General features: G+C 41.4%; 1 protein-coding gene across 1 annotated transcript; it reads left to right on the top strand.

The window, feature by feature from the left end:
* Positions 1-137: 137 nt before the first annotated feature.
* On the top strand, positions 138-17,324 carry LOC148973428 (uncharacterized). The gene is made up of 27 exons (XM_089119969.1): positions 138-292; positions 506-868; positions 1,304-1,663; positions 2,123-2,476; positions 3,893-4,498; positions 4,589-4,939; positions 5,036-5,139; positions 5,464-5,737; positions 6,260-6,463; positions 7,016-7,249; positions 8,333-8,585; positions 8,943-9,124; positions 9,227-10,172; positions 10,245-10,618; positions 11,600-11,838; positions 12,082-12,628; positions 12,737-12,856; positions 13,049-13,132; positions 13,229-13,591; positions 14,543-14,776; positions 15,170-15,298; positions 15,477-15,640; positions 15,744-15,865; positions 15,984-16,045; positions 16,597-16,700; positions 16,803-16,966; positions 17,067-17,324. The coding sequence occupies exons 1-27, from the start codon at positions 138-140 to the stop codon at positions 17,160-17,162; spliced, it is 7,188 nt and encodes a 2,395-aa protein (XP_088976095.1). The 3' UTR covers positions 17,163-17,324.
* Positions 17,325-20,001: the final 2,677 nt, after the last annotated feature.

The following is a 20,001-nucleotide window of genomic DNA, read 5'->3' as shown; positions in this document are numbered from 1 at the left end:
ATGCTGGAACAACAACTATGTCTGACACAACAACAACTGTTGGTGAAACAACATCAACAACTTTGGCATCTACAAGTAACCCTACAACATCCAAAGCCGTAACAACAACGTCGACAACTGATGCTGGAACAACAACTATGTCTGACACAACAACAACTGTTGGTGAAACAACATCAACAACTTTGGCATCCACAAGTAACCCTCCAACATCCTCAACTGTAGCACCAATGTCGACAACTGATGCTGGAACAACAACTATGTCTGAAACCACAACAACTGTTGGTGAAACAACATCAACAACTTTGGCATCCACAAGTAACCCCCCAACATCCTCAACTGTAGCACCAAAGTCGACAACTGATGCTGGAACAACAACTATGTCTGACACAACAACAACTGTTGGTGAAAAAACAACAACAACTTTGGCATCCACAAGTAACCCCCAAACATCCTCAACTGTAGCACCAAAGTCGACAACTGATGCTGGAACAACAACAATTTATGACACAACAACAACTTTGGCATCCACAAGTAACCTTCCAACATCCTCAACTGTAGCACCAAAGTCGACAACTGATGCTGGAACAACAACTATGTCTGACACAACAACAACTGTTGGTGAAACAACATCAACAACTTTGGCATCCACAAGTAACCCTACAACATCCTCATCTGTAGCACCAACATTGACGACTGATGCTGGAACAACAACTATGTCTGACACAACAACAACTGTTGGTGAAACAACATCAACAACTTTGGCATCCACAAGTAACCCCCCAACATCCTCAACTTTAGCACCAAAGTCGACAACTGATGCTGGAACAACAACTATGTCTGAAACAACAACAACTATTTGTGAAACAACATCAACAACTTTGGCATCTACAAGTAACCATCCAACATCCAAAGCCGTAACAACAACGTCGACAACTGATGCTGGAAAAACAACAATTTTTGACACAACAACTTTGGCATCCTCAAGTAACCCCCCAACATCCTCATCTTTAGCACCAAAGTCGACAACTGATGCTGGAACAACAACTATGTCTGACACAACAACAACTGTTGGTGAAACAACATCTACAACTTTGGCATCACAAAGTAACCCCCCAACATCCTCAACTTTAGCACCAAAGTCGACAACTGATGCTGGAAAAACAACAATTTATGACACAACAACAACTTTGGCATCCACAAGTAACCCTCCAACATCCTCATCTGTAGCAGCAACATTGACAACTGATGCAGGAACAACAACTATGTCTGACACAACAACAAATGTTGGTGAAACAACAACAACAACAACTTTGGCATCCACAAGTAACCCCCCAACATCCTCAACTGTAGCACCAAAGTCGACAACTGATGCTGGAACAACAACTATGTCTGACACAACAACAAATGTTGGTGAAACAACAACAACAACAACTTTGGCATCCTCAAGTAACCCCCCAACATCCTCAACTGTAGCACCAAAGTCGACAACTGATGCTGGAACAACAACTATGTCTGACACAACAACAACTGTTGGTGAAACAACATCAACAACTTTGGCATCCACAAGTAACCCCCCAACATCCTCAACTTTAGCACCAAAGTCGACAACTGATGCTGGAAAAACAACTATGTCTGACACAACAACAACTGTTGGTGAAACAACATCAACAACTTTGGCATCCACAAGTAACCCTACAACATCCAAAGCCGTAACAACAACGTCGACAACTGATGCTGGAACAACAACTATGTCTGACACAACAACAACTGTTGGTGAAACAACATCAACAACTTTGGCATTCACAAGTAACCCCCCAACATCCTCAACTTTAGCACCAAAGTCGACAACTGATGCTGGAACAACAACAATTTCTGACACAACAACAACTTTGGCATCCACAAGTAACCCTCCAACATCCACAACTGTAGCACCAGAGTCGACAACTGATGCTGGAACAACAACTATGTCTGACACAACAACTGTTGGTGAATTAACATCAACAACTTTGGCATCTACAAGTAACCCTACAACATCCAAAGCCGTAACAACAACGTCGACAACTGATGCTGGAACAACAACTATGTCTGACACAACAACAACTGTTGGTGAAACAACATCAACAACTTTGGCATCTACAAGTAACCATCCAACATCCAAAGCCTTAACAACAACGTCGACAACTGATGCTGGAACAATAACTATGTCTGACACAACAACAACTGTTGGTGAAACAACATCAACAACTTTGGCATCCACAAGTAACCCTCCAACATCCTCAACTTTAGCACCAAAGTCGACAACTGATGCTGGAACAACAACTATGTCTGACACAATAACAAGTGTTGGTGAAACAACATCAACAACTTTGGCATCCACAAGTAACCCCCCAACATCCTCAACTTTAGCACCAAAGTTGACAACTGATGCTGGAACAACAACTATGTCTGACACAACAACAACTATTGGTGAAACAACATCAACAACTTTGGCATCTACAAGTAACCATCCAACATCCAAAGCCGTAACAACAACGTCGACAACTGATGCTGGAACAACAACATTTTTTGACACAACAACTTTGGCATCCTCAAGAAACCCCCCAACATCCTCAACTGTAGCACCAAAGTCGACAACTGATGCTGGAACAACAACTATGTCTGACACAACAACAACTGTTGGTGAAACAACATCAACAACTTTGGCATCTACAAGTAACCCTCCAACATCCAAAGCCGTAACAACAACGTCGACAACTGATGCTGGAACAACAACAATTTCTGACACAACAACAACTTTGGCATCCACAAGTAACCCTCCAACATCCACAACTGTATCGCCAAAGTCGACAACTGATGCTGGAACAACAACTATGTCTGACAAAACAACAACTATTGGTGAAACAACATCAACAACTTTGTCATCTACAAGTAACCATCCAACATCCAAAGCCGTAACAACAACGTCGACAACTGATGCTGAAACAACAACAATTTTTGACACAACAACTTTGGCATCCTCAAGTAACCCCCCAACATCCTCAACTCTAGCACCAAAGTCGACAACTGATGCTGGAACAAAAACTAGGTCTGACACAACAACAACTGTTGGTGAAACAACATCAACAACTTTGGCATCCACAAGTAACCCCCCAACATCCTCAACTTTAGCACCAAAGTCGACAACTGATGCTGGAACAACAACTATGTCTGACACAACAACAACTGTTGCTGAAACAACATCAACAACTTTGGCATCTACAAGTAACCCTCCAACATCCAAAGCCGTAACAACAACGTCGAAAACTGATGCTGGAACAACAACAATTTCTGACACAACATCAACAACTTTGGCATCCACAAGTAACCCTCCAACATCCACAACTGTAGCACCAAAGTCGACAACTGATGCTGGAACAACAACTATGTCTGACACAACAACAACTGTTGGTAAAACAACATCAACAACTTTGGCATCCACAAGTGACCCTCCAACATCCAAAGCCGTAACAACAACGTCAACAACTGATGCTGGAACAAAAACAATTTCTGACACAACAACAACTTTGGCATCTACAAGTAACCCTCCAAAATCCTCAACTGTAGCACCAAAGTCGACAACTGATGCTGGAACAACAACTATGTCTGAAACAACAACAACTGTTGGTGAAACAACATCAACAACTTTGGCATCCACAAGTAACCCCCCAACATCCTCAACTTTAGCACCAAAGTCGACAACTGATGCTGGAACAACAATTTCTGACACAACAACAACTTTGGCATCCACAAGTAACCCTCCAACATCCACAACTGTAGCACCAAAGTCAACAACTGATTCTGGAACAACAACTATGTCTGACACAACAACTGTTGGTGAATTAACATCAACAACTTTGGCATCTACAAGTAACCCTACAACATCCAAAGCCGTAACAACAACGTCGACAACTGATGCTGGAACAACAACTATGTCTGACACAACAACAACTGTTGGTGAAACAACATCAACAACTTTGGCATCTACAAGTAACCCTACAACATCCAAAGCCGTAACAACAACGTCGACAACTGATGCTGGAACAACAACTATGTCTGACACAACAACAACTGTTGGTGAAACAACATCAACAACTTTGGCATCCACAAGTAACCCTCCAACGTCCTCAACTTTAGCACCAAAGTCGACAACTGATGCTGGAACAACAACTATGTCTGACACAACAACAACTGTTGGTGAAACAACATCAACAACTTTGGCATCCACAAGTAACCCTCCAACATCCTCAACTGTAGCACCAATGTCGACAACTGATGCTGGAACAACAACTATGTCTGAAACCACAACAACTGTTGGTGAAACAACATCAACAACTTTGGCATCCACAAGTAACCCCCCAACATCCTCAACTGTAGCACCAAAGTCGACAACTGATGCTGGAACAACAACTATGTCTGACACAACAACAACTGTTGGTGAAAAAACAACAACAACTTTGGCATCCACAAGTAACCCCCAAACATCCTCAACTGTAGCACCAAAGTCGACAACTGATGCTGGAACAACAACAATTTATGACACAACAACAACTTTGGCATCCACAAGTAACCTTCCAACATCCTCAACTGTAGCACCAAAGTCGACAACTGATGCTGGAACAACAACTATGTCTGACACAACAACAACTGTTGGTGAAACAACATCAACAACTTTGGCATCCACAAGTAACCCTACAACATCCTCATCTGTAGCACCAACATTGACGACTGATGCTGGAACAACAACTATGTCTGACACAACAACAACTGTTGGTGAAACAACATCAACAACTTTGGCATCCACAAGTAACCCCCCAACATCCTCAACTTTAGCACCAAAGTCGACAACTGATGCTGGAACAACAACTATGTCTGAAACAACAACAACTATTTGTGAAACAACATCAACAACTTTGGCATCTACAAGTAACCATCCAACATCCAAAGCCGTAACAACAACGTCGACAACTGATGCTGGAAAAACAACAATTTTTGACACAACAACTTTGGCATCCTCAAGTAACCCCCCAACATCCTCATCTTTAGCACCAAAGTCGACAACTGATGCTGGAACAACAACTATGTCTGACACAACAACAACTGTTGGTGAAACAACATCAACAACTTTGGCATCTACAAGTAACCATCCAACATCCAAAGCCGTAACAACAACGTCGACAACTGATGCTGGAACAACAACAATTTTTGACACAACAACTTTGGCATCCTCAAGTAACCCATCAAAATCCTCAACTGTAGCACCAAAGTCGACAACTGATGCTGGAACACCAACTATGTCTGACACAACAACAACTGTTGGTGAAACAACTTCAACAACTTTGGCATCCACAAGTAACCCTCCAACATCCAAAGCCGTAACAACAACGTCGACAACTGATGCTGGAACAACAACAATTTCTGACACAACAACAACTTTGGCATCCACAAGTAACCCTCCAACATCCACAACTGTATCGCCAAAGTCGACAACTGATGCTGGAACAACAACTATGTCTGACACAACAACAACTGTTGGTGAAACAACATCAACAACTTTGGCATCTACAAGTAACCCTCCAACATCCAAAGCCATAACAACAACGTCGACAACTGATGCTGGAACAACAACTATGTCTGACACAACAACAACTGTTGGTGAAACAACATCAACAACTTTGGCATCCACAAGTAACCCCCCAACATCCTCAACTTTAGCACCAAAGTCGACAACTGATGCTGGAACAACAACAATTTCTGACACAACGACAACTTTGGCATCCACAAGTAACCCCCCAACATCCTCAACTTTAGCACCAAAGTCGACAACTGATGCTGGAACAACAACAATTTCTGACACAACGACAACTTTGGCATCCACAAGTAACGCTCCAACATCCACAACTGTAGCACCAAAGTCGACAACTGATGCTGGAACAACTATGTCTGACACAACAACTGTTGGTGAAACAACATCAACAACTTTGGCATCCTCAAGTAACCCCCCAACATCCTCAACTGTAGCACCAAAGTCGACAACTGATGCTGGAACAACAACTATGTCTGACACAACAACAACTGTTGGTGAAAAAACAACAACAACTTTGGCATCCACAAGTAACCCCCAAACATCCTCAACTGTAGCACCAAAGTCGACAACTGATGCTGGAACAACAACAATTTATGACACAACAACAACTTTGGCATCCACAAGTAACCTTCCAACATCCTCAACTGTAGCACCAAAGTCCACAACTGATGCTGGAACAACAACTATGTCTGACACAACAACAACTGTTGGTGAAACAACATCAACAACTTTGGCATCCACAAGTAACCCTCCAACATCCTCATCTGTAGCACCAACATTGACGACTGATGCTGGAACAACAACTATGTCTGACACAACAACAACTGTTGGTGAAACAACATCAACAACTTTGGCATCCACAAGTAACCCCCCAACATCCTCAACTTTAGCACCAAAGTCGACAACTGATGCTGGAACAACAACTATGTCTGAAACAACAACAACTATTTGTGAAACAACATCAACAACTTTGGCATCTACAAGTAACCATCCAACATCCAAAGCCGTAACAACAACGTCGACAACTGATGCTGGAAAAACAACAATTTTTGACACAACAACTTTGGCATCCTCAAGTAACCCCCCAACATCCTCATCTTTAGCACCAAAGTCGACAACTGATGCTGGAACAACAACTATGTCTGACACAACAACAACTGTTGGTGAAACAACATCAACAACTTTGGCATCTACAAGTAACCATCCAACATCCAAAGCCGTAACAACAACGTCGACAACTGATGCTGGAACAACAACAATTTTTGACACAACAACTTTGGCATCCTCAAGTAACCCATCAAAATCCTCAACTGTAGCACCAAAGTCGACAACTGATGCTGGAACACCAACTATGTCTGACACAACAACAACTGTTGGTGAAACAACTTCAACAACTTTGGCATCCACAAGTAACCCTCCAACATCCACAACTGTATCGCCAAAGTCGACAACTGATGCTGGAACAACAACTATGTCTGACACAACAACAACTGTTGGTGAAACAACATCAACAACTTTGGCATCTACAAGTAACCCTCCAACATCCAAAGCCATAACAACAACGTCGACAACTGATGCTGGAACAACAACTATGTCTGACACAACAACAACTGTTGGTGAAACAACATCAACAACTTTGGCATCCACAAGTAACCCCCCAACATCCTCAACTTTAGCACCAAAGTCGACAACTGATGCTGGAACAACAACAATTTCTGACACAACGACAACTTTGGCATCCACAAGTAACGCTCCAACATCCACAACTGTAGCACCAAAGTCGACAACTGATGCTGGAACAACTATGTCTGACACAACAACTGTTGGTGAAACAACATCAACAACTTTGGCATCTACAAGTAACCCTCCAACATCCAAAGCCGGAACAACAACGTCGACAACTGATGCTGGAACAAAAACAATTTCTGACACAACAACAACTTTGGCATCCACAAGTAACCCCCCAACATCCTCAACTGTAGCACCAAAGTCGACAACTGATGCTGGAACAACAACTATGTCTGACACAACAACAACTGTTGGTGAAACAACATCAACAACTTTGGCATCTACAAGTAACCATCCAACATCCAAAGCCGGAACAACAACGTCGACAACTGATGCTGGAACAAAAACAATTTCTGACACAACAACAACTTTGGCATCCACAAGTAACCCCCCAACATCCAAAGCCGTAACAACAACGTCGACAACTGATGCTGGAACAACAACTATGTCTGACACAACAACAATTGTTGGTGAAACAAGAACAACAACTTTGGCATCCACAAGTAACCGTCGAACATCCTCACCTGTAGCACCAACATCGACAACTGATGCTGGAACAACAACTATGTCTGAAACAACAACAACTGTTGGTGAAACAACAACAACAACTTTGGCATCCACAAGTAACCCCCCAACATCCTCAACTGCAGCAACAAAGTCGACAACTGATGCTGGAACAACAACTATGTCTGAAACAACAACAACTGTTGGTGAAACAACAGCTACAACTTTGGCATCACAAAGTAACCCTCCAACATCCAAAGCCGTAACAACAGTGTCGACAACTGATGCTGGAACAACAACAATTTATGACACAACAACAACTTTGGCATCCACAAGTAACCCTCCAACATCCACAACTGTAGCACCAAAGTCGACAACTGATGCTGGAACAACAACAATTTCTGACAAAACAGCAACAACTTTGGCATCCACAAGTAACCCTCCAACATCCTCAACTGTAGCACCAAAGTCGACAACTGATGCTGGAACAACAACTATGTCTGAAACAACAACAACTGTTGGTGAAACAACATCAACAACTTTGGCATCTACAAGTAACCATCCAACATCCAAAGCCGTAACAACAACGTCGACAACTGATGCTGGAACAACAACTATGTCTGACACAACAACAACTGTTGGTGAAACAACAACAACATCAACAACTTTGGCATCCACAAGTAACCCCCCAACATCCTCAACTGTAGCACCAAAGTCGACAACTGATGCTGGAACAACAATAATTTCTGACACAACAACAACTTTGGCATCCACAAGTAACCCCCCAACATCCTCAACTGCAGCAACAAAGTCGACAACTGATGCTGGAACAACAACTATGTCTGAAACAACAACAACTGTTGGTGAAACAACATCTACAACTTTGGCATCACAAAGTAACCCTCCAACATCCAAAGCCGTAACAACAGTGTCGACAACTGATGCTGGAACAACAACAATTTCTGACACAACAACAACTTTGGCATCCACAAGTAACCCCCCAACACCCTCAACTCTAGCACCAAAGTCGACAACTGATGCTGGAACAACAACTATGTCTGACACAACAACAACTGTTGGTGAAACAACATCAACAACTTTGGCATCCACAAGTAACCCTCCAACATCCTCAACTTTAGCAACAAAGTCGACAACTGATGCTGGAACAACAACTATGTCTGAAACAACAACAACTATTGGTGAAACAACATCAACAACTTTGGCATCTACAAGTAACCATCCAACATCCAAAGCCGTAACAACAGTGTCGACAACTGATGCTGGAACAACAACAATTTCTGACACAACAACAACTTTGGCATCCACAAGTAACCCCCCAACACCCTCAACTCTAGCACCAAAGTCGACAACTGATGCTGGAACAACAACTATGTCTGACACAACAACAACTGTTGGTGAAACAACATCAACAACTTTGGCATCCACAAGTCACCCTCCAACATCCTCATCTGTAGCACCAACATTGACGACTGATGCTGGAACAACAACTATGTCTGACACAACAACAACTGTTGGTGAAACAACATCAACATCTTTGGCATCTACAAGTAACCCCCCAACATCCTCAACTTTAGCACCAAAGTCGACAACTGATGCTGGAACAACAACTATGTCTGACACAACAACAACTGTTGGTGAAACAACATCAACAACTTTGGCATCCACAAGTAACCGTCCAGCATCCTCATCTGCAGAACCAACATCGACAACTGATGCTGGAACAACAACTATGTCTGACACAACAACAACTGTTGGTGAAACAACAACAACAACAACAACTTTGGCATCCACAATTAACCCCCCAACAACCTCAACTGTAGCACCAGAGTCGACAACTGATGCTGGAACAACAACTATGTCTGACATAACAACAACTGTTGGTGAAACAACATCAACAACTTTGGCATCCACAAGTAACCCCCCAACATCCTCAACTGTAGCACCAAAGTCGACAACTGATGCTGGAACAACAACTATGTCTGACACCACAACAACTGTTGGTGAAACAACATCAACAACTTTGGCATCTACAAGTAACCCCCCAACATCCTCAACTGTAGTACCAAAGTCGACAACTGATGCTGGAACAACAACTATGTCTGACATAACAACAACTGTTGGTGAAACAACATCAACAACTTTGGCATCCACAAGTAACCCCCCAACATCCTCAACTGTAGCACCAAAGTCGACAACTGATGCTGGAACAACAACTATGTCTGACATAACAACAACTGTTGGTGAAACAACATCAACAACTTTGGCATCCACAAGTAACCCTCCAACATCCTCAACTGTAGTACCAAAGTCGACAACTGAAGCTGGAACAACAATAATTTCTGACACAACAACAACTTTGGCATCCACAAGTAACCCCCCAACATCCTCAACTGTAGTACCAAAGTCGACAACTGATGCTGGAACAACAATAATTTCTGACACAACAACAAGTTTGGCATCCACAAGAAACCCTCTAACATCCTCAACTGTAGCACCAACTTTGACAACTGATGCTGGAACAACAACTATGTCTGACACAACAACAAGTGTTGGTGAAACAACATCAACAACTTTGGCATCTACAAGTAACCCTCCAACATCCTCAACTTTTGCACCAAAGTCGACAACTGATGCTGGAACAACAACTATGTCTGACACAACAACAACTATTGGTGAAACAACATCAACAACTTTGGCATCTACAAGTAACCATCCAACATCCAAAGCCGTAACAACAACGTCGACAACTGATGCTGGAACAACAACAATTTTTGACACAACAACTTTGGCATCCTCAAGTAACCCCCCAACATCCTCAACTGTAGCACCAAAGTCGACAACTGATGCTGGAACAACAACTATGTCTGACACAACAACAACTATTGGTGAAACAACATCAACAACTTTGGCATCCACAAGTAACCATCCAACATCCAAAGCCATAACAACAACGTCGACAAATGATGCTGGAACAACAACAATTTCTGACACAACAACAACTTTGGCATCCACAAGTAACCCTCCAACATCCACAACTGTATCGCCAAAGTCGACAACTGATGCTGGAACAACAACTATGTCTGACAAAACAACAACTATGGGTGAAACAACATCAACAACTTTGTCATCTACAAGTAACCATCCAACATCCAAAGCCGTAACAACAACGTCGACAACTGATGCTGAAACAACAACAATTTTTGACACAACAACTTTGGCATCCTCAAGTAACCCCCCAACATCCTCAACTGTATCACCAAAGTCGACAACTGATGCTGGAACAACAACTATGTCTGACACAACAACAACTATTGGTGAAACAACATCAACAACTTTGGCATCTACAAGTAACCCTCCAACATCCAAAGCCGTAACAACAACGTCAACAACTGATGCTGGAACAACAACTATGTCTGACACAACAACAACAACTATTGGTGAAACAACATCAACAACTTTGGCATCCACAAGTAACCCCCCAACATCCTCAACTTTAGCACCAAAGTCGACAACTGATGCTGGAACAACAACTATGTCTGACACAACAACAACTATTGGTGAAACAACATCAACAACTTTGGCATCTACAAGTAACCATCCAACATCCAAAGCCTTAACAACAACGTCGACAACTGATGCTGGAACAACAACAATTTTTGACACAACAACTTTGGCATCCACAAGTAACCCTCCAACATCCTCAACTTTAGCACCAAAGTCGACAACTGATGCTGGAACAACAACTATGTCTGACACAACAACAACTGTTGGTGAAACAACATCAACAACTTTGGCATCTACAAGTAACCCTCCAACATCCAAAGCCGTAACAACAACGTCGACAACTGATGCTGGAACAACAACAATTTCTGACACAACATCAACAACTTTGGCATCCACAAGTAACCCTCCAACATCCAAAGCCGGAACAACAACGTCGACAACTGATGCTGGAACAAAAACAATTTCTGACACAACAACAACTGTTGGTGAAACAACATCAACAACTTTGGCATCCACAAGTAACCCTCCAACATCCTCAACTTTAGCACCAAAGTCGACAACTGATGCTGGAACAACAACAATTTCTGACACAACGACAACTTTGGCATCCACAAGTAACCCTCCAACATCCACAACTGTAGCACCAACTTTGACAACTGATGCTGGAACAACAACTATGTCTGACACAACAACAACTGTTGGTGAAACAACATCAACAACTTTGACTTCCACAAGTAACCCTCCAACATCCTCATCTGTAGAACCAACATCGACAACTGATGCTGGAACAACAACTATGTCTGACACAACAACAACTGTTGGTGAAACAACAACAACAACTTTGGCATCCACAAGTAACCCTCCAACATCCACAACTGTAGCACCAAAGTCTACAACTGATGCTGGAACAACAACTATGTCTGACACAACAACTGTTGGTGAAACAACATCAACAACTTTGGCATCCACAAGTAACCCTCCAACATCCTCATCTGTAGCACCAACATCGACAACTGATGCTGGAACAACAACTATGTCTGAAACAACAACAACAACTTTGGCATCCACAAGTAACCCTCCAACATCCACAACTGTAGCACCAAAGTCTACAACTGATGCTGGAACAACAACTATGTCTGACACAACAACTGTTGGTGAAACAACATCAACAACTTTGGCATCCACAAGTAACCGTCCAACATCCTCATCTGTAGCACCAACATCGACAACTGATGCTGGAACAACAACTATGTCTGAAACAACATCAACAACTTTGGCATCCACAAGTAACCCTCCAACATCCTCATCTGTAGCACCAACATCGACAACTGATGCTGGAACAACAACTATGTCTGACACAACAACTGTTGGTGAAACAACATCAACAACTTTGGCATCTACAAGTAACCCCCCAACATCCAAAGCTGTAACAACAACGTCGACAACTGATGCTGGAACAACAACAATGTCTGACACAACAACAACTTTGGCATCCACAAGTAACACTCTAACATCCTCATCTGTAGCACCAACATTGACAACTAATGCTCGAACAACAACAATTTCTGACACAACAACAATTTTGGAATCCACAAGTAACCCCCGAACATCCTCAACTGTAGCACCAACTTTGACAACTGATGCTGGAACAACAACTATGTCTGACACCACAACAACTGTTGGTGAAACAACATCAACAACTTTGGCATCTACAAGTAACCCTCCAACATCCAAAGCCGTAACAACAACGTCGACAACTGATGCTGGAACAACAACAATTTTTGACACAACAACTTTGGCATCCACAAGTAACCCCCCAACATCCTCAATTGTAGCACCAAAGTCGACAACTGATGCTGGAACAACAACTATGTCTGACACAACAACAACTGTTCGTGAAACAACATCAACAACTTTGGCATCCACAAATAACCCTCCAACATCCTCATCTGTAGCAGCAACATTGACAACTGATGCAGGAACAACAACTATGTCTGACACAACAACAACTGTTGGTGAAACAACAACAACATCAACAACTTTGGCATCCACAAGTAACCCTCTAACATCCTCAACTGTAGCACCAACTTTGACAACTGATGCTGGAACAACAACTATGTCTGACACAACAACAAGTGTTGGTGAAACAACATCAACAACTTTGGCATCCACAAGTAACCCTCCAACATCCAAAGCCGTAACAACAACGTCGACAACTGATGCTGGAACAACAACAATTTCTGACACAACATCAACAACTTTGGCATCCACAAGTAACCCTCCAACATCCTCAACTGTAGCACCAAAGTCGACAACTGATGCTGGAACAAAAACTATGTCTGACACAACATCAACTATTGGTGAAACAACATCAACAACTTTGGCATCTACAAGTAACCCTCCAACATCCAAAGCCGTAACAACAACGTCGACAACTGATGCTGGAACAACAACAATTTTTGACACAACAACTTTGGCATCCTCAAGTAACCCCCCAACATCCTCAACTGTAGCACCAAAGTCGACAACTGATGCTGGAACAACAACTATGTCTGACACAACAACAACTGTTAGTGAAACAACATCAACAACTTTGGCATCTACAAGTAACCCTCCAACATCCAAAGCCGTAACAACAACGTCGACAACTGATGCTGGAACAACAACAATTTCTGACACAACATCAACAACTTTGGCATCTACAAGTAACCCTCCAACATCCAAAGCCGTAACAACAACGTCGACAACTGATGCTGGAACAACAACAATTTCTGACACAACAACAACAACTTTGGCATCCTCAAGTAACCCCCCAACATCCTCAACTGTAGCACCAAAGTCGACAACTGATGCTGGAACAACAACTATGTCTGACACAACAACAACTGTTAGTGAAACAACATCAACAACTTTGGCATCTACAAGTAACCCTCCAACATCCAAAGCCGTAACAACAACGTCGACAACTGATGCTGGAACAACAACAATTTCTGACACAACATCAACAACTTTGGCATCTACAAGTAACCCTCCAACATCCAAAGCCGTAACAACAACGTCGACAACTGATGCTGGAACAACAACAATTTCTGACACAACAACAACAACTTTGGCATCCTCAAGTAACCCCCCAACATCCTCAACTGTAGCACCAAAGTCGACAACTGATGCTGGAACAACAACTATGTCTGAAACAACAACAACTGTTGGTGAAACAACATCTACAACTTTGGCATCTACAAGCAACCCTCCTACATTCAAAGCCGTAACAACAACGTCGACAACTGATGCTGGAACAACAACAATTTCTGACACAACAACAACTTTGGCATCCACAAGTACCCCTCCAACATCCTTCACTGTAGAACCAACATCGACAACTGATGTAGGAACCTCAACTATGCCTGAAATCACAACTAATATGGGAGAGATAACAACAACCTCAGCTTCCATAAGCACAATGGCTTCCACAACCACAACAAACCCTAAAACATTTTCAACTAAAGAAACAAGCACTAAAACTCATCTAAAAACAACAACAATGTATGAAGGTAAAAGCACAACTACAGGTCCCACAGCTACCACTACAAAATTTGTGACGGTCTCAACAACAGAACCAAACACTACAATTCATCCAACAACCTCAACTATGGCTGAAACAAAACAAATAACAACTAAAACCATGTCTACGTCACCAGCAACTGCCAATGTTACATCAATAAAGCCACACACTCAAACCTCCATATCAGGAACTATACCATCAAATGTCACTCAGGCAGCAATAACCCGATTCACTACAACTTCAACCCTAACAGTGACTGACAAGATATCTCTGAAACCTGAACAAACACCAAATGTGTAAGGGCAATGAATACATTTGTGTGTGTGTGTGTGTGTGTGTGTGTGTGTGTGTGTGTGTGTGTGTGTGTGTGTGTGTGTGTGTGTGTGTGTGTGTGTTTGTGTGCAAAAGGTGCAAAACCTATCTGATTCATTCTCTTACTTACCCACCATTGTTCTCATTTATCTTCTTTTCCAGGATTGGGAGGGTGACTATTTACATTCGACTCATATTTATCACTCTGGGCCCTATACCAAGTGAGGGTAAAATAATAAAGTTAGCTAACTCTCTTCTGGATTCACGTCTCAGAATCAAACAAGATCTAAGTACCCCTGTGAGCTTTGTGAATGTTACTTATACAAGTGAGTTTTCTTCATTAGCCAGTAAACAAATTTCCGTATTACAGTAAAAAGTTGTGTGCTTATAGTATTAGCTAATTTGTATTATATGATTTTTCTTTTTAAGAAATTTCTAATACCTCATATGCCCTGAATTTTGGATTTCAAATCAACAATGTTTCCATGTCAGAGAAACTTGAACTCAGGAATAGCACATATCAGTTAATCCAGGACTCTATAAATAAACTGGTGAGTTTGATTTTTATTTAAAATATGCTTATTTTTATTCAGCTTTGATTTCAACATCCACCATCAACTTTAACTATTACCGCACCAATTAATTTGTTTATCTTGCTGACCTGTTTAGCTGAACCAGATCCTAACAGAGCCCACAGCCTCTCCATTTCTGTTCAATGGCACCAGTTTCACGTAAGATTTAGACTAAGAAATCTGCTTTGAAATTGGTTTGATTGGATGTAAAATTAGAAGCACTATGTGATCTTTTTAAAGTGTTTATGCAACGGAGGCCAGCTAGTAGTTGCTGTGCAAGTAAACCTCACTCCTCTGATCTCAATGGGTGCTCTAGCGACAGACGCTAGGGGCTGCAGTCTTTACCCTTCTTGTTAGAGCACCAGACTCTCATGCCGGAGACCCGGGTTAGAGGCCCGCTGGGAGCGGAGCGAGTAGGACCCGGGTGGAGGGGTTACATTGGTGCCGTGACCCGGATGAGAGTGAGGTTTAGGAGGGCGAGTGTAACGGAGGCCAGCTAGTAGTTGCTGTGCAAGTAAACCTCACTCCTCTGATCTCAATAGGTGCTCTAGCGACAGACGCTAGGGACTGCAGTCTTTAGCCTCCTTGTTAGAGCGCCAGACTCTCATGCCGGAGACCCGGGTTTGAGGCTCGCTGGGAGCGGGGCGAGTAGGACCCGGGTGGAGGGGTTACATTTACTTATGTCAATGTACATTTTAATTTCTCCCCAGGGGAAATTCCACCACTATTGAGGCTAGTGTACAGTATGTTTTCTCAGAAAGTGATATCACGAAACCCAGTGCCTTTCTCAATGCACTTCTTGGGGTTAATATGGGTATGTGCTTCTGCATAAAAATGTTAATATTCATATTTTCATAATTCTTTGAGCTGGATGGGTTTGTCTTATTTTAATTATTTTACACATTCTCATCTACAGAGACTATTACCACAACTACACCTGCTGCAAAAACAACCACTTTGTTCCCCACAGTGCTGAGCACTTCAATCATAAACAACAGCACTAGTGTAGAATGGATTGTAGCCATAATCGTCCCTTGTTCTATTACCATCATACTTGTACCGTGCTGGATTTTCCTTTGTGTAAGTATTTATATAGGTTTAATACTAATTTACCTGAAACCTATAAAAGTTTCTATAAGTTCAATTCTAGTCTAACAAAGCTCTCTCTCTCTGTCTTTAGTGTTTGCTCTGTGGATGCTTCACAGGATTAAGACGACGTTGGCACAGAAGACAGTCATACAATGTACAATACACCACTCGAAACAGCCTTTTCTAGAGAACTAGAGACTTGTTTCAATAAGAGAAATACATCAGGAAATATTACTAGCACGAATTAGTTATATTACTAATCCAAATTGTGACAATGGAATACTTTAAATTCAGATTTATCTTTCTATAATAAATATATCTTAGAGATGTTATAATCACAACATACTATTTATTCTTTTCTTGCGCCTGTATTGCTGGACAGACAGGATCTCAAATTGTGATGAATGTAATGTAATTTATTTTCAGAATTTTATATATATATATATATATATATATATATATATGAGGGACAATAATGGATAACAATATGTTAAACCTATTAATTTTTTATGCACTGTATCTTTGTGTAACTCAAATAAAAAAAAATCATACGCATTGTTCAGCAAGAAAAGCAATGAAAGTGTACTTCATTAAACTTACTTCTGTTTTAATCTGACAAAATGATTTGTATTTCAGTAAAGCATCGCACAAACTCTAAAGACACAAACAGCATATTTAACCTGTTAAAGGGATAGTTCACTTTGAAATTAATTTTTCATATGTTTTAGCTTACCTCAAGGGCATCCAAGATGTATGTGTCTGTTTTCACAGTATTTTAAATTTTGACATTTTTCGGTCAAACCATTGTTGTCTGTCAGTCATATAACCCTTTCACGCGTACGATCTCACCGGTGTGATCAGTCTTGGCTGGTCCCTGGAGCGTACGATCACACCGGTGTGATTAGAACGTTCGGTGCATCACGTCAGCAACTGCTAAATTCAAACTTGCTCTCGCGCATTGGCTGGCACTCAGCCAGAGATAGACGCACTCAGTGCTGTCATATATCACAACTATTGAGTGTTTTCAACCACAAAATTTTTATTTTAGGTTTCAGACATTTAAATACACATATGTACTAGCAAAACAATGATTTTGAGTTAGTAAAATACACACAGATGTCTATGGAAGCAGCAATAATAATCCTTTCAATTATAATAAGACGACACGTTTTATTCATATCAGATACACATTGTGTAAGTAGCTTATCATTTGACCCTATTCTTCTCCCAGTTCACCAGCCACTTACTATCATGTATTTTGTGAGAAGTGAAGGAATTGACGTTATAAATCGTCATATAAATCATCATTATAAAAGTGCATACAGCTCAAATAACGCGATCGTTATAAAGATGTCTAAACAAAACCCATCCACTTGCACATATTTGAAAATCGGAATATCAGTGTTTCATGATATAGCTAATACATTTTTGAATATTTTTAATAAAAAAAGAATGACATAAAAGCAGATTATCATTCATTCCGCGCTATGTTGTACTTGTGCTGTGTCGCGTGACAAGCAATGACACGTCACCGTGGAAACATTAAAGTGGCAAGTTCTAAATAACGGTCGCCTTGAAAAACTCACGCTGGGGGGTCAGTTAGAATATTTCAAACTTACGTGTGAAAGGGATAATGCAGGTATGGGGGTCCACATCAAAGAGCATGCACAGAGAAGTCAAAATTAAACATGATTTAATGACTCGTAAATGTAAGTACACATTGATGGCCTAAGACACGAAACGAGCGGTTTGTATTATAAGCATAGGGTTTATAAAAATCAGGGCTATTTTAAGCAGGGTTCACCAATGTAGGGTTATAAATACTAGGGTTATCCTTCCCAGGGCTCTAGATGTTAGGGTTAGAGCGAGGGCAGCGGGGTCACTTATCAAGGGTGAGGGTTAGGGATAAAGGAAGTCCAGAGCCTGGACCGAGGCCACTTCTGACACCTGGCCACTACCCATAGACCACTACGCCACCCAACAACCGCAACTCGCATGTCCCCACCCCTGTCCTAAACATTTATGTGTGTGCATATAACGAAATATTATGTCCAACTTCATTTTTTGTTGGACAGTTAGAAAGGTTTGGAAACTTAATACAGTGGAAATCAATAACAAAATTATCAGTTATTCGCTAAAAAAACAAAACAAATTACATGTATGGACTGATCATATGCTTTTATCTAAACTGATTCACAAATGTGGAACTTCACAAGCAATAAACAAATGGAACTGGCAAATCATCAATATATATATATTGCTTTTCTCAAATTTATTAAGAAGTAAGTATTAAAGGTGCCCTCTGGCATCAAAAATCAAATCATACACCATATTCCATACCAGATGGGGGCAGTATACCTCCGCGGCCGTGCACACTCTCATGTCTTCAAACAACACGAAGCGAGCGCTGTTTTGCTCTCTCTCCCTTGCGCATATTAATCAAATCATTTGACACGATAGTAAAAGGTTGGAAGACCGCAGTTTCATGTGGAGCATTTGCAGATTTTTAGAGATTAGAGACTCAATGAACAACATCTCAATACTAAATTACAAAGGCCGTCTCATAGACAAGCCGGTGCATTTCGACAATATGGGAAAATTAAAGCCCGGGCTATTATTTCTAGTTTTATGGTATTCGTTTTGTTCATATTACATTTTTATCATTAGTTTGAATTAATTTTACAGACAGCATTCCCTGATGTGGACCAAGCTAGCGCCTTTTAGAGCTGAACTCTCACGAATACACCGTGAGACACACAATTGACACTTTTCACACACTCTCACGCCACACATCAATTTTGTCATGCACAGAAAAGGACACGGAGACCGACAGACTAAACAGAGCAGGGTTAGTTATGATATAAAAAAATCTCAGCTCTCAGATTCTGTCAATTTTATAACGCAATTAAAACAATAAATACACTTTTTTGGCGCTTGTAAATGTTACACCACAGATCCCTAGCACACGTAAACCGATCATCTCTAGTAGCTAATGGTAAAAGAACATTAACTCTGTTGAAAGATAC

The sequence above is a fragment of the Pimephales promelas genome, chromosome 15 (assembly GCF_988280905.1).
Source record: "Pimephales promelas chromosome 15, fPimPro1.hap1.1, whole genome shotgun sequence".
Taxonomy (NCBI): domain Eukaryota; kingdom Metazoa; phylum Chordata; class Actinopteri; order Cypriniformes; family Leuciscidae; genus Pimephales; species Pimephales promelas.
The sequence above is the reverse complement of the archived record's forward strand: the minus strand, read 5'-3'. Positions and strand labels throughout refer to the sequence as shown.

Coding starts and splice junctions, on each gene's coding strand:
- LOC148973428 (XM_089119969.1), top strand. CDS start 138: ATGTCTGACACAACAACAACTGTTGGTGAAACAACATCAACAACTTTG. Junction 5,140..5,463: donor GTCTGACACAACAACAACTG/TTGGTGAAACAA, acceptor TTTCTGACACAA/CAACAACTTTGGCATCCACA. Junction 5,738..6,259: donor TCCACAAGTAACCCCCCAAC/ATCCTCAACTTT, acceptor TAACCTTCCAAC/ATCCTCAACTGTAGCACCAA.